The 22,060-nt window shown below is 51.0% G+C and overlaps 6 protein-coding genes across 7 annotated transcripts; 3 read left to right on the forward strand and 3 right to left on the reverse strand.

Annotated features, from left to right (window-relative positions):
* Positions 1-1,095: 1,095 nt before the first annotated feature.
* Positions 1,096-5,279, reverse strand: LDX57_012458 (uncharacterized protein; the record flags this gene model as incomplete). The annotated part of the gene is made up of 4 exons (XM_046094204.1): positions 1,096-4,433; positions 4,489-4,656; positions 4,715-4,970; positions 5,031-5,279. 4 exons carry the CDS (start codon positions 5,277-5,279, stop codon positions 1,096-1,098), a joined length of 4,011 nt encoding a protein of 1,336 aa, XP_045950183.1.
* A 579-nt stretch (positions 5,280-5,858) lies between these two features.
* On the reverse strand, positions 5,859-7,234 carry ATP17 (F1F0 ATP synthase subunit f; the record flags this gene model as incomplete). Its single annotated transcript, XM_046094205.1, has 5 exons — positions 5,859-5,935; positions 6,639-6,704; positions 6,772-6,922; positions 7,097-7,111; positions 7,187-7,234. The coding sequence occupies 5 exons, from the start codon at positions 7,232-7,234 to the stop codon at positions 5,859-5,861; spliced, it is 357 nt and encodes a 118-aa protein (XP_045950184.1).
* A 318-nt stretch (positions 7,235-7,552) lies between these two features.
* Positions 7,553-8,337, forward strand: NdufS4 (ETC complex I subunit; the record flags this gene model as incomplete). Its single annotated transcript, XM_046094206.1, has 3 exons — positions 7,553-7,791; positions 7,862-7,972; positions 8,028-8,337. 3 exons carry the CDS (start codon positions 7,553-7,555, stop codon positions 8,335-8,337), a joined length of 660 nt encoding a protein of 219 aa, XP_045950185.1.
* A 5,250-nt stretch (positions 8,338-13,587) lies between these two features.
* Positions 13,588-14,715, forward strand: LIA1 (deoxyhypusine monooxygenase; the record flags this gene model as incomplete). The annotated part of the gene is made up of 2 exons (XM_046094207.1): positions 13,588-14,078; positions 14,190-14,715. The coding sequence occupies 2 exons, from the start codon at positions 13,588-13,590 to the stop codon at positions 14,713-14,715; spliced, it is 1,017 nt and encodes a 338-aa protein (XP_045950186.1).
* A 154-nt stretch (positions 14,716-14,869) lies between these two features.
* Positions 14,870-15,388, reverse strand: RPA12 (DNA-directed RNA polymerase I core subunit RPA12; the record flags this gene model as incomplete). Its single annotated transcript, XM_046094208.1, has 3 exons — positions 14,870-14,888; positions 14,950-15,181; positions 15,274-15,388. The coding sequence occupies 3 exons, from the start codon at positions 15,386-15,388 to the stop codon at positions 14,870-14,872; spliced, it is 366 nt and encodes a 121-aa protein (XP_045950187.1).
* A 251-nt stretch (positions 15,389-15,639) lies between these two features.
* Positions 15,640-21,871, forward strand: SCC2. Of its 2 annotated transcripts, XM_046094209.1 has the most exons (4): positions 15,640-16,005; positions 16,086-16,269; positions 16,328-16,458; positions 16,514-21,871. In XM_046094209.1, exons 1-4 carry the CDS (start codon positions 15,843-15,845, stop codon positions 21,340-21,342), a joined length of 5,307 nt encoding a protein of 1,768 aa, XP_045950188.1. In that variant the 5' UTR covers positions 15,640-15,842; the 3' UTR covers positions 21,343-21,871. The 2 variants fall into 2 exon arrangements, with proteins under 2 accessions (XP_045950188.1, XP_045950189.1); XM_046094210.1 differs by lacking the exon at positions 15,640-16,005 and having other exon boundaries at positions 16,006-16,458.
* The last annotated feature ends 189 nt before the right edge of the window (positions 21,872-22,060 follow it).

Below are 22,060 nucleotides of genomic sequence, written 5' to 3' on the forward strand. Positions count from 1 at the left end.
GTTTGGGAACATGCATACAATTGGAATGGATGGATGATGGGTTGGATAGGTCCTTTGCAAATGCAACAAGGGCATAAAAAAGAAAAAAAAATTAATGCTTATTCACCTATGTACTAATAAATCCAACTCCGTCATCTTAGACTTACAGGAGAGATTTTTCCTGCAAACAGAATACTTAAACTCAACGAGCCAAACCTACAACTACATATTCATACTAGGGGAAAGGTTACTCATGATGAAAAAGACAATGAAAGAATGGAATGCACATTTTGCACAGAGAGGTAGTAGGTCTAGGTACGTGGCGCGGTGACACTTCACTCACCCTCTGCCCCAATTTAAAAACTCAACTCGGTCACTCAGCTCAAACACTACACCTGATCCTTCCCTCCGTTCAATTCCTTGCTGAGATCGCCTCTGATTTGGACACCGACGGATGGATTTAAGGAGCTCTGAAGGCCACCCGTCTCCGGCTCGGATTCAAGAAGTAGATTGTAGTCCCGCGGAATATAAGGGGAAAGGATGATTAAAAGGTGTTTAGAGATGGATGATGACGATGAGGAGGAAAGGATGTGAGGGTAGGAGCGCAGGGAGCCGAGATAGATAGAGCCAGTCAGCCGACGCGACTCCATTCAAGGAGGGTCATACGAAGAGGAAGGAAGAAATGCGCCAGTTTAAAGATGTTTAGAAGTACGACGGGGGAAAGAACAACCATCCAAGTATCATCGACATTGCTGTATTCATAAGAGTCGATAGTTTACATGGGGCCGTCCAAACTCGCATATCAGTTTGTTAGAATCCCTCTCTGATGTTTCAGACAAGGAGTAATAATAAAGTGGAAGCACCTTCGGAAAGCGAGTAGTAACAAAGAAAATCAAGCGAGAGGGAATAATATATGGGAAAGTAATGGAAGAGGGGAGACAAAGAGGAGGACTTTGATAAGGAGCATTAGGAATTCAAACCAGACCCTTTCGAAATTTCCCCCACAAGCGTAAGCTCATCAAGACCGAAATGAACGCTCAACGAATAATGGAAACCCTGTGCAAATAGAATACCAATTCAAGAAAGAATGGACACATGCTCCGCAGTAGAATACCTCTAGCGAGATCCACTAGAAGTGCGTGGACCCCAGGATGCGGTTCGCGACTGATGTCGCGCAGGTCCGTTGCCACTTGAGTGCTGAGATTGCGTTGGTTTTTTCGAATTTGAACCACCAGTTGCTTCGCGAGGCTTGGTGGTCTTGCGAGGTTTATAGCTCGAAGAGCCGCGAGATCGTAGCGAATTAAGGCTTCCTGCCTTTTGAGGGAGAAGCATGGTTTTCGCCATGACGGCTCCTGGAAGACGAATCAAAACTCGGAACCCTCCTGCATCCTTATCGTGAAATCCGACCGAAAAGGGTTCAATACTGTGAACCTGCATGGGTTTCAAATGCTTTGACCGCAATCGAGACTGCGAAGGGGCCGGCGCTGCCTGCCAAGCGGCAGCAGGCGCCATGGTAGGAACTCGAACAACAGGTAGAGATCCGACTTCACGATCTTCGAATATCTCTTCTGCTTCTTCAACTTTCCGGGCCGAAAGTTCGCCGTCACCGGCTGGAAGGTCATCCTTTTGAGGGAGTGAGACAGAAACCGAAGCGATGTGCAGCGGAACATCAAGGGGCTCTTTGGAAGCCGATGTAACTGCCAAAGCGTTCTTCTTCTCGGACACCGTTTTCTTGCCGAAAAGGCAGTTGATCTTCTCCTGCCAGGACGTTGCCGTGGACACCGGCGCAGCCCGTGGCGGCGCAGCGACCATCGATGCAAATGTAGGTGGAGGAGGTGGGGGAGCAACGACCTTAGGAGGTAGCTTCACAATTGGCTTCGGTGCAGGAAGGTGGACAAGGGGCCGGTTCGTGTCTCCGGTGTACACGGGATGGTTCGACATGTCTTCTGGAGGAGGCGGTGACGGACTGCGCATATCGTCGCCCTCCTCAAACGTCGGCTTCTTATGTTGCTCCGTAGCTTGGGGGAAGAATCGCGAACTACGGGCCGGAACAGTTCCAAGCGGACGTGCAGGGTTTTCGGCGAACGGCAGAGGACCAACAGGGTGATCCAACCCGGGAAGAGGATTCGGGATCGGTGGGTTGTTGTCTGTTGGCCGTGAAATCCCAACAATCTGCCTCTGTCCAGCTTGGTCTCCCGACCGGACTTGCCTCCAAGTCTCATTCAGCGTCAACGGGAGGGACGATGGTCCCTCGCGCATGGTGTTCATCTCATTGCGAAGCTTCTCACTATCATCGGCCTCCCGCTTAGCGGCAACCGCATGGAAGTTGTGCCATGCTGCGGTCCCTGGCACGCGGTTATCATGCTGCCAGTGAGAATGCTGCAAGCTTGGAGGCCCAATGGGTCCTGGGCGTGCAATGGGATGAATAGGCTCATAGGATGCATGTCGGACTTCGGGAGACGGCAATGGCGAGATGGATGCACTTTCTTGCGGTGAGCGCGAAGGTGCTGAAAACGGCTGCGACGCTGGTGTGACAGACGACTGATCCAAGCCAAGAGGCCCACGCAGAGAGATATCCCGGGTCGGGAAGCCTCCAAGGCCTTGTTCAAATATGCCATTACCCAGTGTTTTATCATTACTGAGGGGTTTCCAGGGGTTCATAATAGGCGGCGGTCCGACAAGCTTCGTGTTTGTAGTCCACGGCGAATAGGGACTGGAAACATTGAGGCCTCCTCGCCACTGCGCCTGCTCCTCAAGTTTGGCTTCAGGGAACTTCTCTGGAGTCTGCGCCTGTGGCTCCTCAGATGACTGCAGGCCATTGGCAATGGTAGCGTCAGGCTTGAGCTCGCGGGTGGGAGAAGGGGCACGTCGACCAGTGGCTACTGGCGCGGCCTTTTCGGCGGCACGTTCCTTCTCGATGCGCTTCTTGACGGTATCTGGGTGATGGACCTTCATCATTCCATACTGTTTCGGTTCGCCCGTCGGCTCAGGCACGGGAGGCTTGGGGGGTGAATGCGAGGGTTGCGCTGCAGTGGCTGGAATATGGGCCTCTAGCTTGTTGCTATCTAGCGACTCCCGGCGAGGCTGCTTGACTTTGTCAGGGGGCGGACCAAGCGCTTCAAGCTTCTGTCGGATTCGTTCACGTTTTGCAGCCTCTTCCTTCTCTTCCTGCTCCAACCGTCGTTGCCGAGCCTCCATTCTCTTTTCCTTCATAATGCGCTGCTGCATAAGAACCGGGTCTTCCTGAGATCCCTCGGGTCCTTGAGGTAGAGGTGTTGCTTGTTCGCCAGCTTGGGCCTCGTGAGGCGGCTGAACGGTGTGACCATGGGTAACTGGGGCTTTGTCATGCAGGGCAGCTGGCTGGCCACGCGGAGACCAGGGCATTCCAGGACCATGTCGAGTAGGCGAAACTTCTCGCAATGGCTGGTTGGCAGGTCCCAGGTCTCTACCAAAAACTGGTGGTTCCATCATTCCATTTGCCTGGGAACCTCTCCGAGTTTCAAAGGATCGTTGCGCAGCGTCGGGCCTGCCAATCGACATCCGTCGCCCAAAGCTGCCACTTCCTCCACTCACATTGGATGATGTTCGACGTCGCGTCCAGTGAGTACCGTCTGGGCCACCTGATCGGTGGGTTTGGAAGGCCGGCGATGGCTCCGCGGGGCCCAGGGGGGCCATGGGCTCGCCCGGAACAGGTCTTTGCAGCAGAGATGGGGGACGCATGCCCTGTTCCGCACGCCAGGGTGCTTTCCTATTATCGGTTACGGGCTCGTAGCGGCCTGACCTCGAATTGAAGAGTTCGCGAGTACCATATTGCGTTTCTCTCAGCGATCGACTGAAATCGTCTGCCGCAATCTCCTTGAGATGTGCGGTCCCAGCGCCACCGTCGTGCAGGTGAGGCGGTTCTCGGACAGGGGCCCGCATGGGTTGCTGCTGAAGCTGGACTGGCGGCATAACGGGCGAGATTTTCTCAACGGGCGGCAACGGAGCCCATGGCGACTTGGCCGGAGGAGGAGCCGGACTGGAAGACAGTAAAGGAGACTTCTCATTTGAGCCCCTAGACAATATGCTTGCGTTCTTTGCTTGTCGTTCCGCATTGGCACCAAGTCTGAGGACGGTGGGGTTGGGTCCGATGGAAGTTGTCGGTTTTGGCATGAACTTAGGTGCCTCCCTGGCAGTCGATATTTGCTCGGGAGGTAGAGGCTCTTCTTTGGGCTCCGCAGGTACTCGGTTCTCCTGAACAGTTGGCGGCGCAGGCTCCGGTTGAGTGAGGTTGGTTTTGGTCCCATCGGTCCATTCTATCGTCTCCGGGGCCCAGTCATCCTCGTCGTCGTCTATATCAGCCCATTTCGATTCCGTTCCGCCACCGTCTTCCTGAATGCGAGAAGTCATGTGGATTCCATATTGCTGCTTCAGTTCCTCGTCTGTTAGGTGTTTGGGAGGCGTTTGCTGGACCGCTACGGCAAGCAGAATATTAGTTGAGATCTTTTGGTAACGTTGCAGCGTTCTTACGTTGATTCCGATTCCATACTTGGCCGGGATCAGGACCACCTCCGCCCGGCTTGGCCGCATTTGGTCCCCCCTTGGATAATGAATCGCGCAAACTCGTCGTCTTGGCGACTAATCGTGGGCGTAAGTTTTGCGGCGGTTGACCTAACGGGGTACCCGAGGACAACGGAGCTACCATCTGTTAGACTCAGATCTTTTCACTGCTTTCTTGCGACCGATGTATAAATACCTTTCTCGGGCGCCTTCGCCGCGGGAGGCGTGCCTGAGGCCTTCGGGACCGAAAATTTGGCGAAGCTGACAGGCTTGAACGAGGTTGGTCGTTTTGTCGACGAGGCACGCGAGTTCAGTTTGGAGTCCGTTCGACTGGCGTCCGATTCCGAACCACCTTGCGAAGCCGTGTCCTCCCCGCCGTCCGATGCGGAAGCCATTCCATTCATTTCCAGAGCTCTTGATTCCACGGGTCCGGGACCAGGTCGCGAGAGATCCTAAAAAACAGTATTCAGTCAGTAGTTACTCTGGTTACGTTCCATGTCGCCAAGACTCACAGTCGACGGCCGTTCAGTGCCCGGCCCAGCTTCGTCCTTGTGCGCTAACGATTCGGAAGGCTCCATTCGTTCAATAGGTGCAGTATTTGTTGTCGTTTCGTATTTTGTTGTTGTAGCGGTATGATTAATCTCCCCCACGTCTCCACCGGTAGATTTCTTGTCGTTAATGCTCGCAGGAACGTCGGAAGACAAAGGGTCGCCGCCCGACCGGGTTTGATTTACCGCATCGTGGCTGCTCGGCTCTGCCATAACAATTCTCAAGTTGCTCAGAACAACCCTGAGGGCGGGCGAAGGATGGGGGTCTTCAACAGGTAAGAACAGGAAGTGCGAGAGCGGGACGCGAAGAGAAGGGAGTTTAAAAGAGTAGAATCGGGGAGAGGTAGGATGAGACAGAGGATGTCCGAGAGAGAGGGGAGGGGGGGGAAATAGACGAGGAGGACTAGGGGAGAGTGAGTTCCCAAAAGGGAGGACGATAGGAGTGGGAGATCTGCTCGCAGGTTAATGATTGTTCGATGGTTGCTGCTGCTGCTGCGGTCATGAATGAACGGGAGGTGGAGGGTTGGCACCGGCTGTTTTCGGTTTAGCCATTACTTACTTAACCCCGGAACTCCTCACCACCCAGTCCACGCTTGAGTGCTATGAGAGCAGTCTTTTTGCTAACTTCGTCCCACAAAGCACGACGCCACAAGTCTTCTGCCAGACGGAGCTGTGCGTCAGCACGATCCTGGGCGTTTTCAGCTTTACGGAGAGCCTGTTCAGCTCGACGACACTTCTGATCTGCCTGAATTGATTTGTTCCGAGAATCCAGAACACGTTGAGCAGCATCAATCACACGTTCATGAGCATCATCAAAGGCTCGTTGGGCACGTTCTTCTGCAATCCGGCGACAACCGTACCCAGATGCCCTGTAGAAATAATTAGTAAAAAAAACTAATATCTATATCCAAACTAATTATATCTAACACTATAAAATATATGTAAAAGGGAAATGGAAATGGAAAACTTACATTTTGTTCGTGATGATTGTGCTAAAGAAAAGAAAAAGAAGCATAACAACAAAATAAGTCTTCATTTTCTACATTGATGCTACAGCCTTAGAAAATGGAAAGAACGAACTACATTGTTATGCCCCATAACGTAAAAGATAATAGCAGGAAAGAACAATTCTATTCTCTGAAAGGCTATTGTCCTCAGGAAGGTAGCTGCTGTCCTCAGGAAAACAGCTGCTGTCCTCGGAAAAACAACTACTGTCCACGGGAAGACTGCTGTCTTTGGGATTTGCTGTCTTTGGGAGTTGCTGTCATGATTGTGGAATCATCCGGTGTTTGCTTCACCACTGCTTAAATTCTGCATCCCCCGTTTCCTACGTTCCCTTAATTAATAGCTAGAGTTTGGTATGAACTCAGCATGGATCACCAGTCTTTTTTGAAACTAGTCTTCTACATAGTCCTCGAGTAAAGGGTCTGCGGTATATACATCATGAAATCCTCCGCGCCCGTTAACATTCCGGGAAAAGTTTAGTGAGGGTGGTTCTTGTGGTGACCTGGAATCCTGTTAGCCATGCTATCTCCCTTATCTGATTATGTCGAAAGGGAGACAATAACGTACGGAGGTGGAAGTAGTACTCCATGCTGTATCCAAGAAGGAGAATGCCGCCGATGGCGTGAGCAAGGGCTGTTTCGCAAGAAATCGATCATTAGTAAACGGCAAAGGCATCTGATCAGATCGGCACATCACTTACGAGCGGCAGAAGGGTTCTTGCCGAAGTAACGAGCCTGGTAACGGCCGATCAGACCGGTAGGCTTGACCTCAGGAGCGGAGCCACGGGGGAGTCTGGCGTAGAAGTTCACCACGCGGTCCATACGGGCAGCATCCTTGGCGGCACCGATCGCCTTTATGGTTTCAAGAGGGTTAGTTCTGACCGAACTTGCAAAGTTTATCAATGTATATAACGCTTATGCGGTGGAGTTGGAGTGTCAAATTGCGACGAAAAGATTGTTTCGCACGAAGGGATGTGACGCTCTGTCGGATACGCAATGCATGGAGGGGGACTAAAGGGATCTCACGTTGGGGGAAGCGATCTGATTAACAAGTTAGCATTACATTAATCTAGCAGATTTCTGTGTGCTCGCGGCTGTGTATTCGTCCTTCCTTACCTTGGGAGGGATCAGGGTCGAGAGACCTCGGCGGGTGATGTAGCTCATCTTGTATGGACTAGGGCGCGTTAGAAATTTGGAGCATTCTTAAATCTTCCGTTCAGCATCACTTTGCGGACAGAAGAAGATCGCACTTACCGGAATAAAAGCAGGTGAACCTGACAGAAGGATAAGGACGGAGAAGAGAGTGTGATTGAGAAAGCGGGTTGTCGGATGAGCGGTTCCTAGCGGTTGCGAGCCTCATACTCGCGCTAAACTGCATTGGGTTTTGCCTGGACGACCGGCACTCGCCGCATACCTCACCTTTCAATTGCACTTCCGCATCACCCTGCTCTGCCCACCACCCCGACGGATTCAATTGTCATAATGTCGCTCATGAGAGCAGGAACCGCCGCCTGCTTCCGGGCAGGCAGGCTCGCCGCCCCTTTGAATGCCCGATTCGTGGCCACCAACACCGGTCGCGGTGATCCCTCCGTGAAAACCAACCCTTCTGACGCCCCGGCTGTCCCTCCCAAGGACAGCTCGATCATCCAGCAGGAGACGCCTGCCCAGGCAATGGCTCGTCACCAGCCCGATTACGAGGCTACCATTGACCACGGCACCTCGTATGCGAACCCTTTGCGCGGGCATTACCCGGTCGCCCTCCACAAAGACCCAAGACTAACGTGAACACAGGCTGTTCTCTCCCGTTCCCAAGCGCGTGATGGATGGCAGTGAGCCTGGCGAAACTGTTCCTGCTGCCGTTCTGTCCGGCGCTCCCACCGATCTGCAGGCCCGTACTGTCCGGTAGGTGATGGTAACATGTGAATCTCAAAATTCGAGGCTAATTGTGTCCCCTCAGGATCTACCGTCCCACTAAGCCCGCCACGCAGTCTGGAAACTGGCACTCTCACCACTGGAGAATGGACTGGGATATTTTGCAGAAGGGACACCGCTGGGAGAACCCTCTAATGGGATGGCAGTCGTCTGCTGATTGCATGCAGGGCACGAACTTGAAATTCAAGTCGAAGGAGGATGCCATCTTGTTCGCGCAGAAGCAGGGATATGAATACTTCGTTCAGGAGCCGAACGAGCGTCGATTCGTTCCCAAGGCTTACGCCAATAACTTCAACCACGAACCGAAGAAGCTCAAGCACATCAAGACGAAATAAACAGTTATCTCCCATCAAATGCATTATGTACATAATTGCTCCGGCTTTTGCTATTCGGAATTTTTTGGTTCAGATTTTAAATGACCGCTTTTTCTTACGTCTTCCAATAACAGAAGATGCATGGCCCAGACGACTAGGCCAGGCATCAAAGAATGCAGTTGTATAAATTGTTGATTAGGGATTCAGACGATCAAAGATAGGCGAAGCTCAATACGACGGTTTCTGGAAGTGCCTACTGGGCATTTTCTTCATCTCAGGCATTGCACAAAATATGCGCCGTAAATGATGACATTCGAAATTCCAAGCCCGCGAGGTTCTCGCCTATGCAGGGGATATTTAATACTGGGAGCGCCTTCGTCCAGCCCACGAAGTGAGAGGGCAGCAATTTATTTTTGTAGAAGAATCAGGTGCTTCGAGCATTCCGCCAAACCTTTGCAAAAGGCAAGTTCCGAGAAGCTCTATATGAAGCGGAAGATTCCATGAAATCGGCCATGAAGACTACGTGATATTGAAGATAAAAGGGCCCTGTTTTCAGACTCCTAGATAGCTCAGTATCTCAAGCAATTCAATCGTTTTTCCTCCACTTCGGCAGACATTCCCCCCCCTTGACATCTGAAATCACTATAGTTTTGTTACTTGACAACAGAAATTGAGCTACCAGTCATATAACTACTCCTTCACGTATTCTGTGCTCCAGCTGAATCTGCTGTAACGAAACGGGCCGAATTACCGGGTTTAAAAACCCCAAATGGTGGATCGCATCGCCATGAGACTTGACGACAATATTAGTATCAAGCAACTCTTCAACAATAATAGTTCGGTGACTACAGCGTCTCCGTGCCACAGCTTCCCACGCCTGGACGATGAGAGGCCGCAGGATGAATTGCCATGTTCCTCTCCAGGTTAGCACAGCAGGCTGCCCTTCCCCAGTTAGCTGGTATCTGAAGAGCATTGCCGATCCCTTCCGTCCATTCCATATCTCCATTGATTCAAGTTTTGGCATTTGCATGCCAACTGCTGCTGCTCCCTGTAGCATTTTATCAATCTTAATTGGGCTCTCATCAGGTGTGAGTAATTGTGAGGTCAGCGCAATTGAAGTCATGTTGGCCCACTTCCAGGAAGGTTCACAAGCATGGAAAAAATGGCTAGCATCCACTATAAATGATGCTGAGAGGTGCTCAAGCTCAAGACTGGCTTTGGCGACTGCCCAGCTGACACCAGGGGTCGGGACGCGGATAGGGTCGCAAAAACTTCTGGCAGCTAGCACATAATGTTGGTTGAAATTCTCAAAGAGTATGAGTCTTCGTAGTTTGCTTGAAGCGAGCGATTCAAAAAGCGATCGATAAACTAGACCAAAGATAAGGATTGGTTGGTTGTCAGTGGAAACGATTCTAGCAATAAACACATACATGGTAAAGAATGTTGAACGGACGCAGCAATACTCACACATATCAGTCCTCGTCTGATGGAGAGAACTCCATTCTCTCCAAGGCTCGTAGTGAATCTCCTGGAGTCTGGGGAGACGAGCAAACATATATGCTAATACCCGTGGCTTCCACCGTCGGCGGTTCTGTTGGCGTAAAAGTACACCTGTTACTGCTGGAACTAGTGGCAGTTGCTGCCACCACTGGTTCTCCTCCTCATCGGTTTTATGTGGACTTTCACCCATAATTTCTTCAAAAGTTCTCAGTAGAGTATTCCTGGGCGGAACAGAACTTTGACTCCCAGCAACCCAACCATGCTGGTGGTCATCAGGTTTGGCTGGTATTGACTGTTCTGCGTACAAATTCAGTTCACATTTATCAGAGGGCATATCAGGCCCAAATGTCAAATATTTGAACCAGTGCTCTGAGTCACTGGGAGAGTGAACGCTGATATCAAGTCGCAAGTTGCTATTTGGTTCCCATGTGCTGAGAGTTGAGAACAGATCTTGGATTGCTGTGGCTATTAGGGTATTGTCTGTGTTACTTAGCAGCACCATCTCTAGTTCTTCAGGCGCACACTGAGTGCAATCATATTCTTCGAGTTCTAGGCAAACCCATATATAGCGTACAAGAGCCTGATTGCGGCGAACCATTGAGCCAAACTCAGCAAGGCGGGACGGTGTGAGGTTGATACGGGCGAAGTTATGCTGCTCAATAATGATCTGCCAGTCTCGAGAGACTGTAGCGAATCCAGCCAAGCTACATCCATCCTGCAATAAGGCTTCTAGGATCAGAATTCGGATCTCGGCAGGCAAGCAGTACCAAGACGACTTATCAGCTGTCATGAATAACATTGAATAGGAAAGAGGATCGACGGGTTAAATGCGGTATAAAGAAGGGTGAGAATGCTAGACTTGTGTGACCTGCTGCTGAGGGATGCTGATTTCACTGCATAGAAAATGATGGAAATAAAGATATCCAAGACGTAGTAGAGATAGTAGTGACTAGTAGTCCGGACCATAGGCGTATAAGATATAGGCGAAGGAAAGATATCAGTGCAATGACCATGTGTGCTAAATACTACTGTCCGGAAGAAAAGTTAGTTGTGCACGGCCTGTACCCAACTATGAGCGAATAAGTACGTAAAGACTTTCTTTCGATGTTGGTCATCTTTATACACCTTTGACTCATCAGAAATACAGTCATGTGCTGAGATAACTTTATCTGTCCTCCATATGGGTAAAAGTAGCATTCTCTACCTAATTTTGGAGTGTAATGGCCTCTTTCTCAAACAAAAGGATTATTATTCTTCTTAGGTAGCCAAGGTGGGCTTAAGAAACAACGTCATAGTACAAAAGCAAAGAGAGTCACGGCGCCTGACCAGAGCTCCTTGAGCACAAACCGATGCATCTACAACTAACCTGACCATGATACCTCACTTTGTGGGGATTTTTATCTATATTGATATTTCTACTTCATATAAGTAGGTTTTGGTTATGTCAAACATAGTTGAAACGACCGATAGTATACTGCCTTTTTAGGTCGAATATAGCAACAAACTTTACGATTAAGGTGCCCTTTTCTTCTTATGAATTTGTATATTTGCCGCCGAGCTTTTTGCATACGCATTACAGTACAGTCAGTATGTAGGGAGGGTAACCACGGATCTAGGTTTCTGCTGTAATCCTACATGGTGTTGTGGGAAGAATGTTAAACCAACACAGGTAACGAACCCATCGCTTGTATGGTATTGAAGCCATCTTCTATGACTCTATTTACCACTACTACCCGGGACCTAGGTAGCTAAGGTAGCATCTAATTTGGACAGAGGAGCCTTTGCAGCTGCACTGGACATGGGTATACAGACACTAGGAAAGTATAAGGGCCTGTGCACGTTTGGCCAACTACGGACCGGTTACTCAATGCTAGCTCTTAAGGTAAATATAAAATCCCGAGAATAGGCCCCATATTCTATCTTAGGCAGTTTTGAAAACACCATGAAAATCTTTGCTGAGTTTTTGTCAAACCTTGGCTTGGTCATCGCTCTGGGCGGCCAATTTGACCCCCACAGCTACGCCAGAGATGATGTGGTTACAAGGAACATTGTTATCGTCGGCGGTGGCTCTACTGGGACGTGCGCAGCGATGAGGCTTCCCGATCTGGGTCAGAAAGTGTTTGTGGTCGAACAGGAGTCAGTCTTAGGAGGACACGGGCATATACATCGACACTTAGGCAATTAACCATGGAGTGCAATCATTCACGAATTTCTCCGTCGACCGGGATTTTTTCGCCCGTTTTCAAATTCCTTTGGCCAGGTTATCAGTCAATTCTTCCACGATATACGCCGATTTCGAATTCGGCGAGCTATTTCTGAATTCGACGCCCAGTTACGGCTCTGATGCTTATAATGCCCAACTGAACAGGTACCCGTACCTCTCCACAAGTTGGGATCTACCTGACCCCGTTCCGGAGGATCTACTCCTACCATCTGGAGAGTTCATCAATAAGCATTCTTTGAAGGACATAGCATATGCTATATGGTCTAGCGCGCTAGGATCCGGAGATATCCTACGCCAACCAACCGCCTATATACTAAAAGCAGTGGATGGGCCGTTCATCAGAGGGTTATCAGAAGGTACTCTGACCACGGCAAACCACAATAATTACGAGCTCTATGAGAAGCCCCTGCAGGAGCTTGGGTCCGACGCAATTGTCTCTTTCTACTGTCATTGCGGCGCAAAAATCAGCAGATGGGGTTCGATTGGTCGTGAAGACTCCCAATGGCCAAAAGCTCATCTTAGCATCGAAAGTGCTGGTCAGCATACCGCCAAGTCTCGAGAATATGGAACCTTTTGATCTCGATGGACGGGAAAACGTGCTTTTTCAGAGATTCAATCACAGTCCTTGGCACATTGCTGTCGTGGCCAACACGAGTTTGCCTACTAGCTACCGATTTCTACACATTGGCACGAGTAACGGCACCTATCGCATTCCTCAGTTCCCTGCAATATATAGCATCAATCCGACGGCTGTAGACGGGATCTTTTACGTCTGATACGGTGCGTCCAAGGCCGCCGCAGGAGCCGAGTTCAAGACCGACATTTCTGCAACCATCGAGCGTCTATCCCGGCCTATCAACAAGTCCAACGAATGGACAAAGACAGTTCGCTTCTTGGCGTACAAGAGCCACACACCTTTCCAGCTCGCAGTGTCTGCCAAAGAGATCGAGGGCGGCTTTTATCGGGAGCTTCAGGCGCTGCAAGGATACCGAAGCACTTGGTACACCGGAGCGGCGGTTCTTTCGCACGATGCCGGCCAATTGTGGAATTTCACTCCGGCGCTGTTGCCTAACATTGTTACCTAATTGACTGACTATAGTGGTCTAAGGCGGTTACAGGATTTGGTTACACTGACACTTCCTATATTTACACAGATAGCCGGTGTGACAAACGTCGAGGTTGGGCACTACCTAAGATATTCGAGTGTATGTACTTTCGAGGATGATAATTGAAGCCAAACCTACAACGTAGGTAGAGTAGGTCATATAGCATAACTACTGCCTTGTCCGTGTGTTGTGTGTACGTACCTGCATTTTCAAGCAGGCAGGCCTAGGCGCCCCTAAGAGAAGGAGCAACTACCCCGCCACCCCCACCTAAAATTTATTATCTTTCGGTGATAAGATCTTCTGAGGGAAAAAAAAATCAAAAATTTCCCGAACTATACTATACCCCTCCGTACCTCCCGCGATCGTCCTTTCTTTTTGATTTCCTTATTTTCTAAAATCCCCTCTGGCGATCCCTTCTTTAATATACATTGAATCGACAACATGGCCCCTGTGGTACCTAACCCCGAGGCCGGTGTGGACGCGACCATCCTGAACCTTCGCAAAGTGATCACCGACGAGTCCGAACCCCTTGCTCGCCGATTCCGCGCCCTATTCTCCCTCAAGCACCTGGCCTGTCTGCAGCCTCCCTCCGAGAACACCCTGCCCGCCATCCAGGCCATCGCCGCCGCCTTCACCTCGCAGTCTGCTCTGCTGAAGCACGAATTGGCCTACTGCCTCGGCCAGACCCGTAACCCGGACTCTGTCGAGTACCTGCAGCATGTCGTCAAGGATACCCAGGAGGATGCGATGTGTCGTCATGAGGCCGCCGAGGCCCTGGGGGCGCTGGGCTACGACAACAGCTTGGAGATCTTGAAGGCTCTGCGCGACGACGAGAATGAGCTGGACATCATTCGGGAGACCTGCGATATCGCCGTCGATCGGATTCTCTGGGAGAATTCGGAGGAGCGACAGGCCGAGAAGTTGAAGCCTAGGTGAGCGATTTTCTCTTGTCCATCTGGATATGTTTGCGAATTCTTGTGGATTCTTTCTATCAAAGGTCCGTTGAAAAGTACACGTCGCTAATGGCATTCTTCCCAATGCAGTGATTTCACCTCCATCGACCCGGCTCCCCCGCTTCCTCTGGCGTCTAACCAACCCTCCATTGCCGACATGGAGCAGACATTGCTCGACACCAAACTCCCCTTGTTCCAAAGATACCGTGCCATGTTCGCTCTGCGTGATCTTGCTTCGCCTCCCGACCTCCCCACGGCTGTCGGAGCCATTCAAGCTCTGGCCAAGGGTCTCAAGGACCCTTCCGCCTTGTTCCGCCACGAGATCGCTTTCGTTTTCGGTCAGCTGTGCCACCCCGCCTCCGTGCCCAGCCTCACGGATTGCCTTAGCAACCAGGAGGAAGCCGGTATGGTGCGACACGAGGCCGCCGAGGCCCTGGGTAGCTTGGGCGACGTCGAAGGTGTCGAGGAGACCTTGAAGAAATTCGTGAACGACCCGGAGCAAGTGGTGCGAGACAGCATCATCGTGGCGCTCGATATGGCGGAGTATGAGAAGAACGGAGAGATCGAGTACGCGCTGGTGCCCGACTCGGCCCCTGCTGCCGTCCCCGCCGCATGAGGGGTTCTCTCCGCAAAAACAAAGGATCAAAGGGATTACAGTGTCGGAGTGATTTAATGAAAAATGCTTGCTTTCATAGATGTACAGTCGTAAAGTTTTATGTGCTTTGCAAAAAAATGAAGAAAATAGAGTCGTTTCTTTTGGGGGTTTCCGTTTAGTTGTTTTGCGTCTCCCTGTGTCGATTGGTCAGTACTGAGCCGATCTAAAGCCAGGATGCAACCAGTCAAGCCATACTTGTAACCGCAAACGCAGCGCAGGAAAACCGTACTTCCTTCATCTGCACTTCGCAATTGCACCGTCGTGAAGTACATCTCTTTCCGTCCACACTGGGCGCAGGTATGCTGCGTCAGCGCCTCGGTCTTCTTGTCCTCGGCCGTCAAAGTCTGGACCGCAGATCTTTTCGCGCGGAGGGCGGACGGGAATGCGCTCGGTTTGGACTCGGAGACGATGGTTTTGGGGAGGATATCTAGACGCGGAATTATGTTAGTAAAAGTCGGCGAAGAACAAATTGAAAATTTTTTTTGTCTCATGTCTCTCCGAGAGAGGGACTCGACGTACCTTTATTGCGGGTTCCGCAGACGCTGCAGACCACGATCTTGGTGGGATCGCCCGAAGACTCGTCGAGCAGGTTTCCGCAGTCGTTGCAGAAGATCAGGGAGCCGATGGCAGACATTGTGAGAGGAGGGGTTCGGAGAGTACAGCGATGACAGCGACTGGCAAGCAAAGGGAGAATGGATTTAACACAGAATGTACACCAAATCAAACAAGTAGACAGACAGACCAAGCAAAGAGAGTCGGAGAGCGTCCATAATTTTTCCCATCGGAAAGAAATCGGCGCACGGACGCCCCAAAGTAGTGCCGGGCGGTCAGCGACGGCAGCGGCAAGAGCGAGCGGTGCCTGGCATGAATAATTACATCGTTTGGAACCTCCGAACTGCAGCAAAGGAAAAAAAGAAGAAAGACAGCCGAAGCAATTGGACTGGTCCGTTGTTGGGTATGGGATTCCGCTCTCTTGCCTGATAGCCATGTCTTGGGGCGGAGCATGTCTCTTTCTCTCCCAGATCACTCTTATTCGTCTCGTTTCCACCCTACCACTCCTCCCCTAAGGGGATCTCTTCCGCCAAACCATGGACCCAAACTGGCATCCGGCCGTGCAGGTCGTCATCAATGGCCGTTCTCAAACGCAGGCTCACCATCCGGCTGGGCTTATACCGCGTCGGGACCGGCCGTTGTTTGTTGAGGAAGCGCTGCAGTACTCTCCCATGTCTAGCTCTCCCGTCTTCGGCTTAGGTGCGATATTCATAGATCGACAGACCCTCTGAGTGATATGTGAAATTCAACTGACAAACCTTCGTGGACTTCCCTTTTAGACTGTATCTTACGTCCTGACGTCGGTCGCCCTCCGAATACAACTTCCATCAATCACATTCTTCAATCAGGTCGGACGGCGTTGAATGACCTGAACGCCGAGATCCAGTCCGGACGTGATGATCGTTTGGAGACGTCGCGCGAATACCTGCAGCAGCTGCTAGATGGAGACCATCTGACTGAATTGTAAGCTTGCCGGATGCCTCAACATGACAACATCATACTTACTCGCTTGATCTTCCAGTAAGTTCAAGCTGCCCGCAGGCATCAGTAGTTCCCAGCGTTCGACACCCGGTCCTGATCAGGCTTCTGGCCGCGACAACCTTGGCTCATTTGCAAAAATGATGCTGGATTCAACGGACATAGCGTTTCGATGTAAGGATGATACTGTGATCAGGAAATACATAGAAGCTTTACTTACCTATGACAGATCCCACTGTGCCCCAAGCTGAGACCGGAAAGCTTCCGCAGACACCCAATTCCTGGAACCAGAAAGCGCATGCGGTCAACAAGCAAACCCCCGCGTCTTATCACCAGCAAGGCCCTCAAGCAAGTCACCTGTCCGTCGTCATCCCAGTAAAACCCATCCCATCTCACGATAATCGGGGAGTGTCAAAGAGAAGAAAGCTCAATGCGGAAGGGGAGGATAGTCTCGCCTCGATACGTTTGAAAGACCAAAAGGAGGAAGCAGATGCGGCTTTGGTAAACCTCCAGGACCTTCTCCACGAGGTCTTCGAGGCCGAGGATCAACTCGAGCCCGGAACGTCGAATGTAGCTGCTGATCAGTCGAACCCTGTTTTCACCGCGGCTCATGCGCTCGAGGTCAGTGGGCGCATCCTCTCTTCCGATGCGCATAGTCGCCTTCAGAAGGCTCTGAAAAAGGTTGTTGGCTTCAAAAGACTTCAAGATATTCCTTCCGACTACCTGAAAAGAATCCAGAAACTTTGTGAAAAGCCTATTATTGCTGCGCAGTCACCAGACTTGAGACTAGACGATCCTTCGAACGAAGGCGAAACTCAAGATTGGTTAAAGAAGTTGGAAGACATACATAATGCCCTTCTTGCCGTCGGCACGTTGCTGCAAACCATGTCGGGCTCGCAGACCGAAAGGGATCTCTGCCCTGAAGATCTGATCGAGGCCATCCCGAACGTACTTAATCAGTCCTTTGATCACTGTATTATCCCCGCGGTGGAAGCACGCCCTAATGGTAAGGATGAGAAGCTCTTTGGCTTCTTCTCAGCTCAGCGGCGAGTCATTGGGGGGGTGGTCCAACAAAACAAAAAAGTCCTTTCCCTTTTCGCCGATTTCCTCTCACGCATTGAAGTCTCCGAGGGTACAGTAACGGCTATGGAGTTCTTTGCTGCTAAACTAATATTCGTGGAAAACGCCCACACGGAGAAGGACTCCGCGGTTGGATTTCAAAAGTACGAGTCCGTCCGACGTGGTGCAATGGATGTCCTTGCCAAGATCTTTTCCAAGTATCCTGATCAACGCCCTTTTATCCTCGATGAGATCCTAGTGTCCTTGGAGAAGCTTCCGTCCACGCGACAAAGCGCCAGGCAGTTCAAACTCTCTGACGGGAAGAACATCCAGCTGCTCACGGCGTTAGTGATGCAACTTGTGCAGACGACTGCTTTGGAAGTACCATCGTCTCGAAAAGGGAAAACAAAGCGAAAGCTATCAGCGTCTGGCGATGTTGCCGGAGAAGACGAAGATGAGCCTCTTGCGGAGGAAAATGGAATGGACGACGACTCCGAAATCTCACTCGAGCAGCTCGCAACCAAGGTCAACCGCCTTTACGACAATGCCGTTCGCAGCGCCCAGTATATCGTTAAATTTATTGTGCAGCGGGCGATGACATCTACCAAGACTGGCGACCAGCCGTACCGCAATATCCTCGATCTTTTTACGGAAGATTTGATCGGGGTGCTGGGCTCAACGGATTGGCCAGCGGCCGAATTGCTTCTTCGTATCATGGCGTCTCACATGGTTGGTATAGCCGACTTAGATAAGAGCCCCGCCACTGCAAAGAGCATGGCCCTAGAGCTGCTTGGCTGGATGGGGTCCGCTATATCCGATCTCATAGTGACCGCTCAGCATTTGCTTCCAGGGATGGAAGAGTCTGACAGTGAGCTCACTGATTATTTACGACAATTGTTCGATGATTATTCGAACCGAGCTTTGCATCCTCAGGATCTCGTGGTCGCCGAGGGACCTTACCGAATGACTTTGGAGTATTTCATACAAGACCACAACTCCGATACCTGGCAGCTCACCAGCGCTCGGGGTTACTTCCTGGCGCAATGGGCCAAAACCTTCTGCTCCGTTTATTACAACCCCGAGGACAAGGATGAAGTTACCTATGATGATGAAACTGAGGATCTGGTCGATCTTTTTGCGAAACTTTTGTCAGACCCGCTGTGGTTGGAGACTCATAAACACTTTGACACAATACCTTCCGCGCATGGGAAATTCGCCTACATTCTAACGGTTTTGAACTCGAGCTTCTGCAAAGCTTTTGACACGATTCTGAAAGTTCTTCTCAATTCTATCACCAGTGACCAGGCCAAAGTTCGCAGTCGTAGTTTGAAGAGTGTGATTTACATGCTCGAGAAAGACCCGAGTCTGCTTGATAGGGATGCATCCGTCATGCGCGTGATTCTGCGATGCGCAACCGATGCATCTCCCATGGTGCGCGATTCTGCACTCTCGCTGATCGCCAAGTGCATTACGCTGAAGCCAAAGCTTGAAGAAGATGGGTGCCGCAGTATCTTGGCCTGCGCTGCCGACTCCACTGCGGGTGTGAGAAAACGCTGCATTGGCTTGCTCAAAGACATCTACCTCAAGTCATCTCGCGCAGAGCTGAAGCTAGCGATACTGGACAGCTTTCTCCAGCGGACTGGAGATCTCGAAGAAGGTGTAGCTTCACTGGCTCGCCAGACATTCGAGGAAATATGGCTGGCGCCCTTCTACGAGCTGGTCGATTCCGCGCAGGATGGCCCAAAGTTGAAGGTTGGCCTCAGCGAACGAGTCACGTTGGTTGTCAAATTGGTACAACGGAGCGAAACAGCCCTTGACACCCTCGGAGATTGTCTCAAGAAGATCCTATCCGACAAATCCAAGTCCGCATCTCTGAACTTCAAAGTTTGCAAGGCGCTGGTGTCCATGATGTTTGAGAAGCTGGTTGAAGGCAACGACGCTTCGGGTAAGGAATTCCAGCAAGCTCTATTGCAGACAATTACCGTGTTTTCAAAGGCAAACGCGAAGCTTTTCCGGCCCGATCAGCTCGAAACCCTTCACCCCTACATTGGACATCTCGCAACGGCAGAGGATCTCTTCCTGTTTCGGTCCGTCGTGGTTATCTATCGTTGCGTCCTACCATTCTTGTCCGCGGCGCATCACACCCTCCTCAAGGAGGTTCAAAACGACCTTTTCAAAAGCGTTGCCAAACTTGCTCGCTCCGAGCTCAATGAGGTTATGGCTTGTCTCTGGACCATCAACGGAGTGCTTCACAACACAGACAGACTTGTGAAGCTAACTATCTCCGTGCTAAAGCCTATACAGCACTACAAGAACATCGACCTTTCGGATAGTGCCAATACAGCCGTCCTAGCAAGGGCCAAAAGCTATATACGAATCGCGGGCTGCGTTGGGCGACACTGCGACCTCGAAAAATACGAACCGCACTTCAAAAATGCATTTCCCGGGTGGAAGGGTGGTTCAGTCGCCGGATTGATGGTTGACGCCATTATGCCTTTCACTCTTCCTCGACAGCCGCTAGAACTGAGAGTGATGGCCCTCGAAAGTTTGGGCTCGATCTGTCAATCCTGGCCGGGTCAGTTTAGCCGGGAAGAACCACGAAAGATACTGGGCATGGTTTTCAAGGAGGATAATCCCAGTCTGCAAAACATCGTGCTGAGGGCATTTGCAGATTTCTTTGCGATGCACGAGGGCCGGGCCGAGAAGTCGGTCATGCCCGTAGCAGAAGTTGCAGATCAAGAGAATTCCACCAGACTCGGAGGATCCTTGAAAGCCAGCGACAACGATGGGGCGGCTGCGTTGATTGCGCAGCATTTCCTTCAAAGCATGCTTCGCGTGGCACAATCGCGACAGGATTCTTACGCTTTGACTGCCATCGAACTGATAGCCAGCATCAACCGACAAGGTCTTGTCCACCCGAAGGAATGCGCGGGCGTCTTGGTTTCCCTGGAAACATCAACGGTCCCGGCCATCGCGAAAATTGCCTTTGACACTCACAAGATGCTTCACCAGCAGTACGAATCCATGTTCGAAAGAGAATACATGCGAGCTGTCCAGGAGGCGTTCTATTATCAGCGGGATGTTGTGGGAGACCCTAGCGGTGCGCTCAGCCGCCCGTTCATTGCCAAACTCGTGCCGTTGTTTGAGATTGTCAAAATCAGTAACAGCCGATATCAGAAAAAGTTTCTCGCCAACCTTTGTGCCAAGGTCGATTTTGAATTGAAAAAACTCGACTTTACGGGCAATCCTCCGGAGCACCTTCTGTTGGCTCGGTTTGTGTCGCAGAATCTAGCGTTCTTTGACTACGCCCAGCATACGGAGCTGGTGCCTACTATTGGATGTATGGAACGCATTGTGTCTGCAACTGGTACGGTCGTGGCCCACTCCATCGAGACGGAGATCTTCCCAGCCAAGCTAGAGCCTCCGCAGGTCCCATCGGCGGACGGATTCTCTATGCCCGTTGTTGAAGGACCCGGTACGATGGCGCCGCCGCAACAGGTCAATCCGGAAACATTGAGGCTACTTGCTACTGCTGCGGCATCCCTGTCAATGCTCTGGGAGGCTCGAACGTACCTTCGGCGTCTCTACGGCGTCACAGCGCACGTGCGAGACAAGGGACAAATAGCTGCAAAAGATCTTCACAAGTCAGCAACTAAGGTCCATGGGGTAACCGGTGACAAATTTTGGGACGCCATCCAACGCAACTTCGCAACGCTGGACAGCGAGGAAAACATGGTCAACAAGTGCCGAGAGTTCGCCACGTTGCTTGCCATTGACGATGAATTTAAAATCGGTCAGGAAGAGGATGCCGACGGGGACAGTCTTGACGACATGGATGACCCCGGTACGGCAGGGGCCCTGCCCGCTGCACCACGCCCTGGCAAAAGAAAGAACTCCATCCCGGGACAGAATCCTCCCAAGCGACCCCGTGGGAGGAAACCTGGATCTGGAAAGAAACGGGCCAGCACGGAGCCCGAAGAAGACCTGGATTGGAACTGAGAAAGATCGGTTCCAACCTATTGACGGCCATCAAGGAATCGTCAACACCTTGTTTCTTTGGCCGTTGTTATTTGCTTTAGCTCATAGACGTCGCATATGGGAAACGGAGACTGGCGTTAGGAATATCCGGCACGCTTTCGTTCATTTTACGGCATCTATATTCGATTTTTGTGTCTTTTTTTAGGGCGGCATGGGAGGCAGGCTCATCTCTCTTATTTCTTTTCTAATTTTTGCCCCCGGACTTGCTTTGCATCATATTATTTCTTCTGTATTTTCTTTCTATCTTTTCTATCTTTCTATCTTGTTCTTTTCTTGATCCAAAATATTCGGGCAGGCATTTTCGATTTGGTGGCGGCGTAGGAGGGACTGACCGTGGTTTTCTGTGCCATTTATACAGCATCTATCCTTAGCGCTAGTATAACATACTACAGAGAATAGCCAAGTGGCAACGAACTTCTTCCCATGCCCCTACAATGTACGGAGTAAATCAACAGATCGCCGGGAGATAAGAAACTGGCGCCAAGACGGCAAGGCAGGCCGGGCGGGTCTGGCAAGGCTTGGGTCGAGAGGGTCTGCTAAGGATGACGTAGCGCCGGAAGCTCCCTGCTCAACGTGATCTGATCTCTTTTCCTCCGTCTGTCGGAACTCGCTGCCTGCCAACTTGTTAGCCTTTTCTGGAACCATCATTAATTCACTTGCGGCGCTTTTCCCTACTTCA

This window comes from Aspergillus melleus, assembly GCF_016097325.1.
Source record: "Aspergillus melleus strain CBS 546.65 chromosome Unknown contig8, whole genome shotgun sequence".
Lineage (NCBI taxonomy): Eukaryota > Fungi > Ascomycota > Eurotiomycetes > Eurotiales > Aspergillaceae > Aspergillus > Aspergillus melleus.

Bases quoted from the DNA above. Each gene is read 5' to 3' on its own strand.
- SCC2 (XM_046094209.1), top strand. From the start codon at position 15,843: ATGGACCCAAACTGGCATCCGGCCGTGCAGGTCGTCATCAATGGCCGT. The intron at 16,006-16,085 runs GTGCGATATTCA...CTTCCCTTTTAG, and splicing joins CTCTCCCGTCTTCGGCTTAG to ACTGTATCTTACGTCCTGAC. The intron at 16,459-16,513 runs GTAAGGATGATA...TACCTATGACAG, and splicing joins AACGGACATAGCGTTTCGAT to ATCCCACTGTGCCCCAAGCT.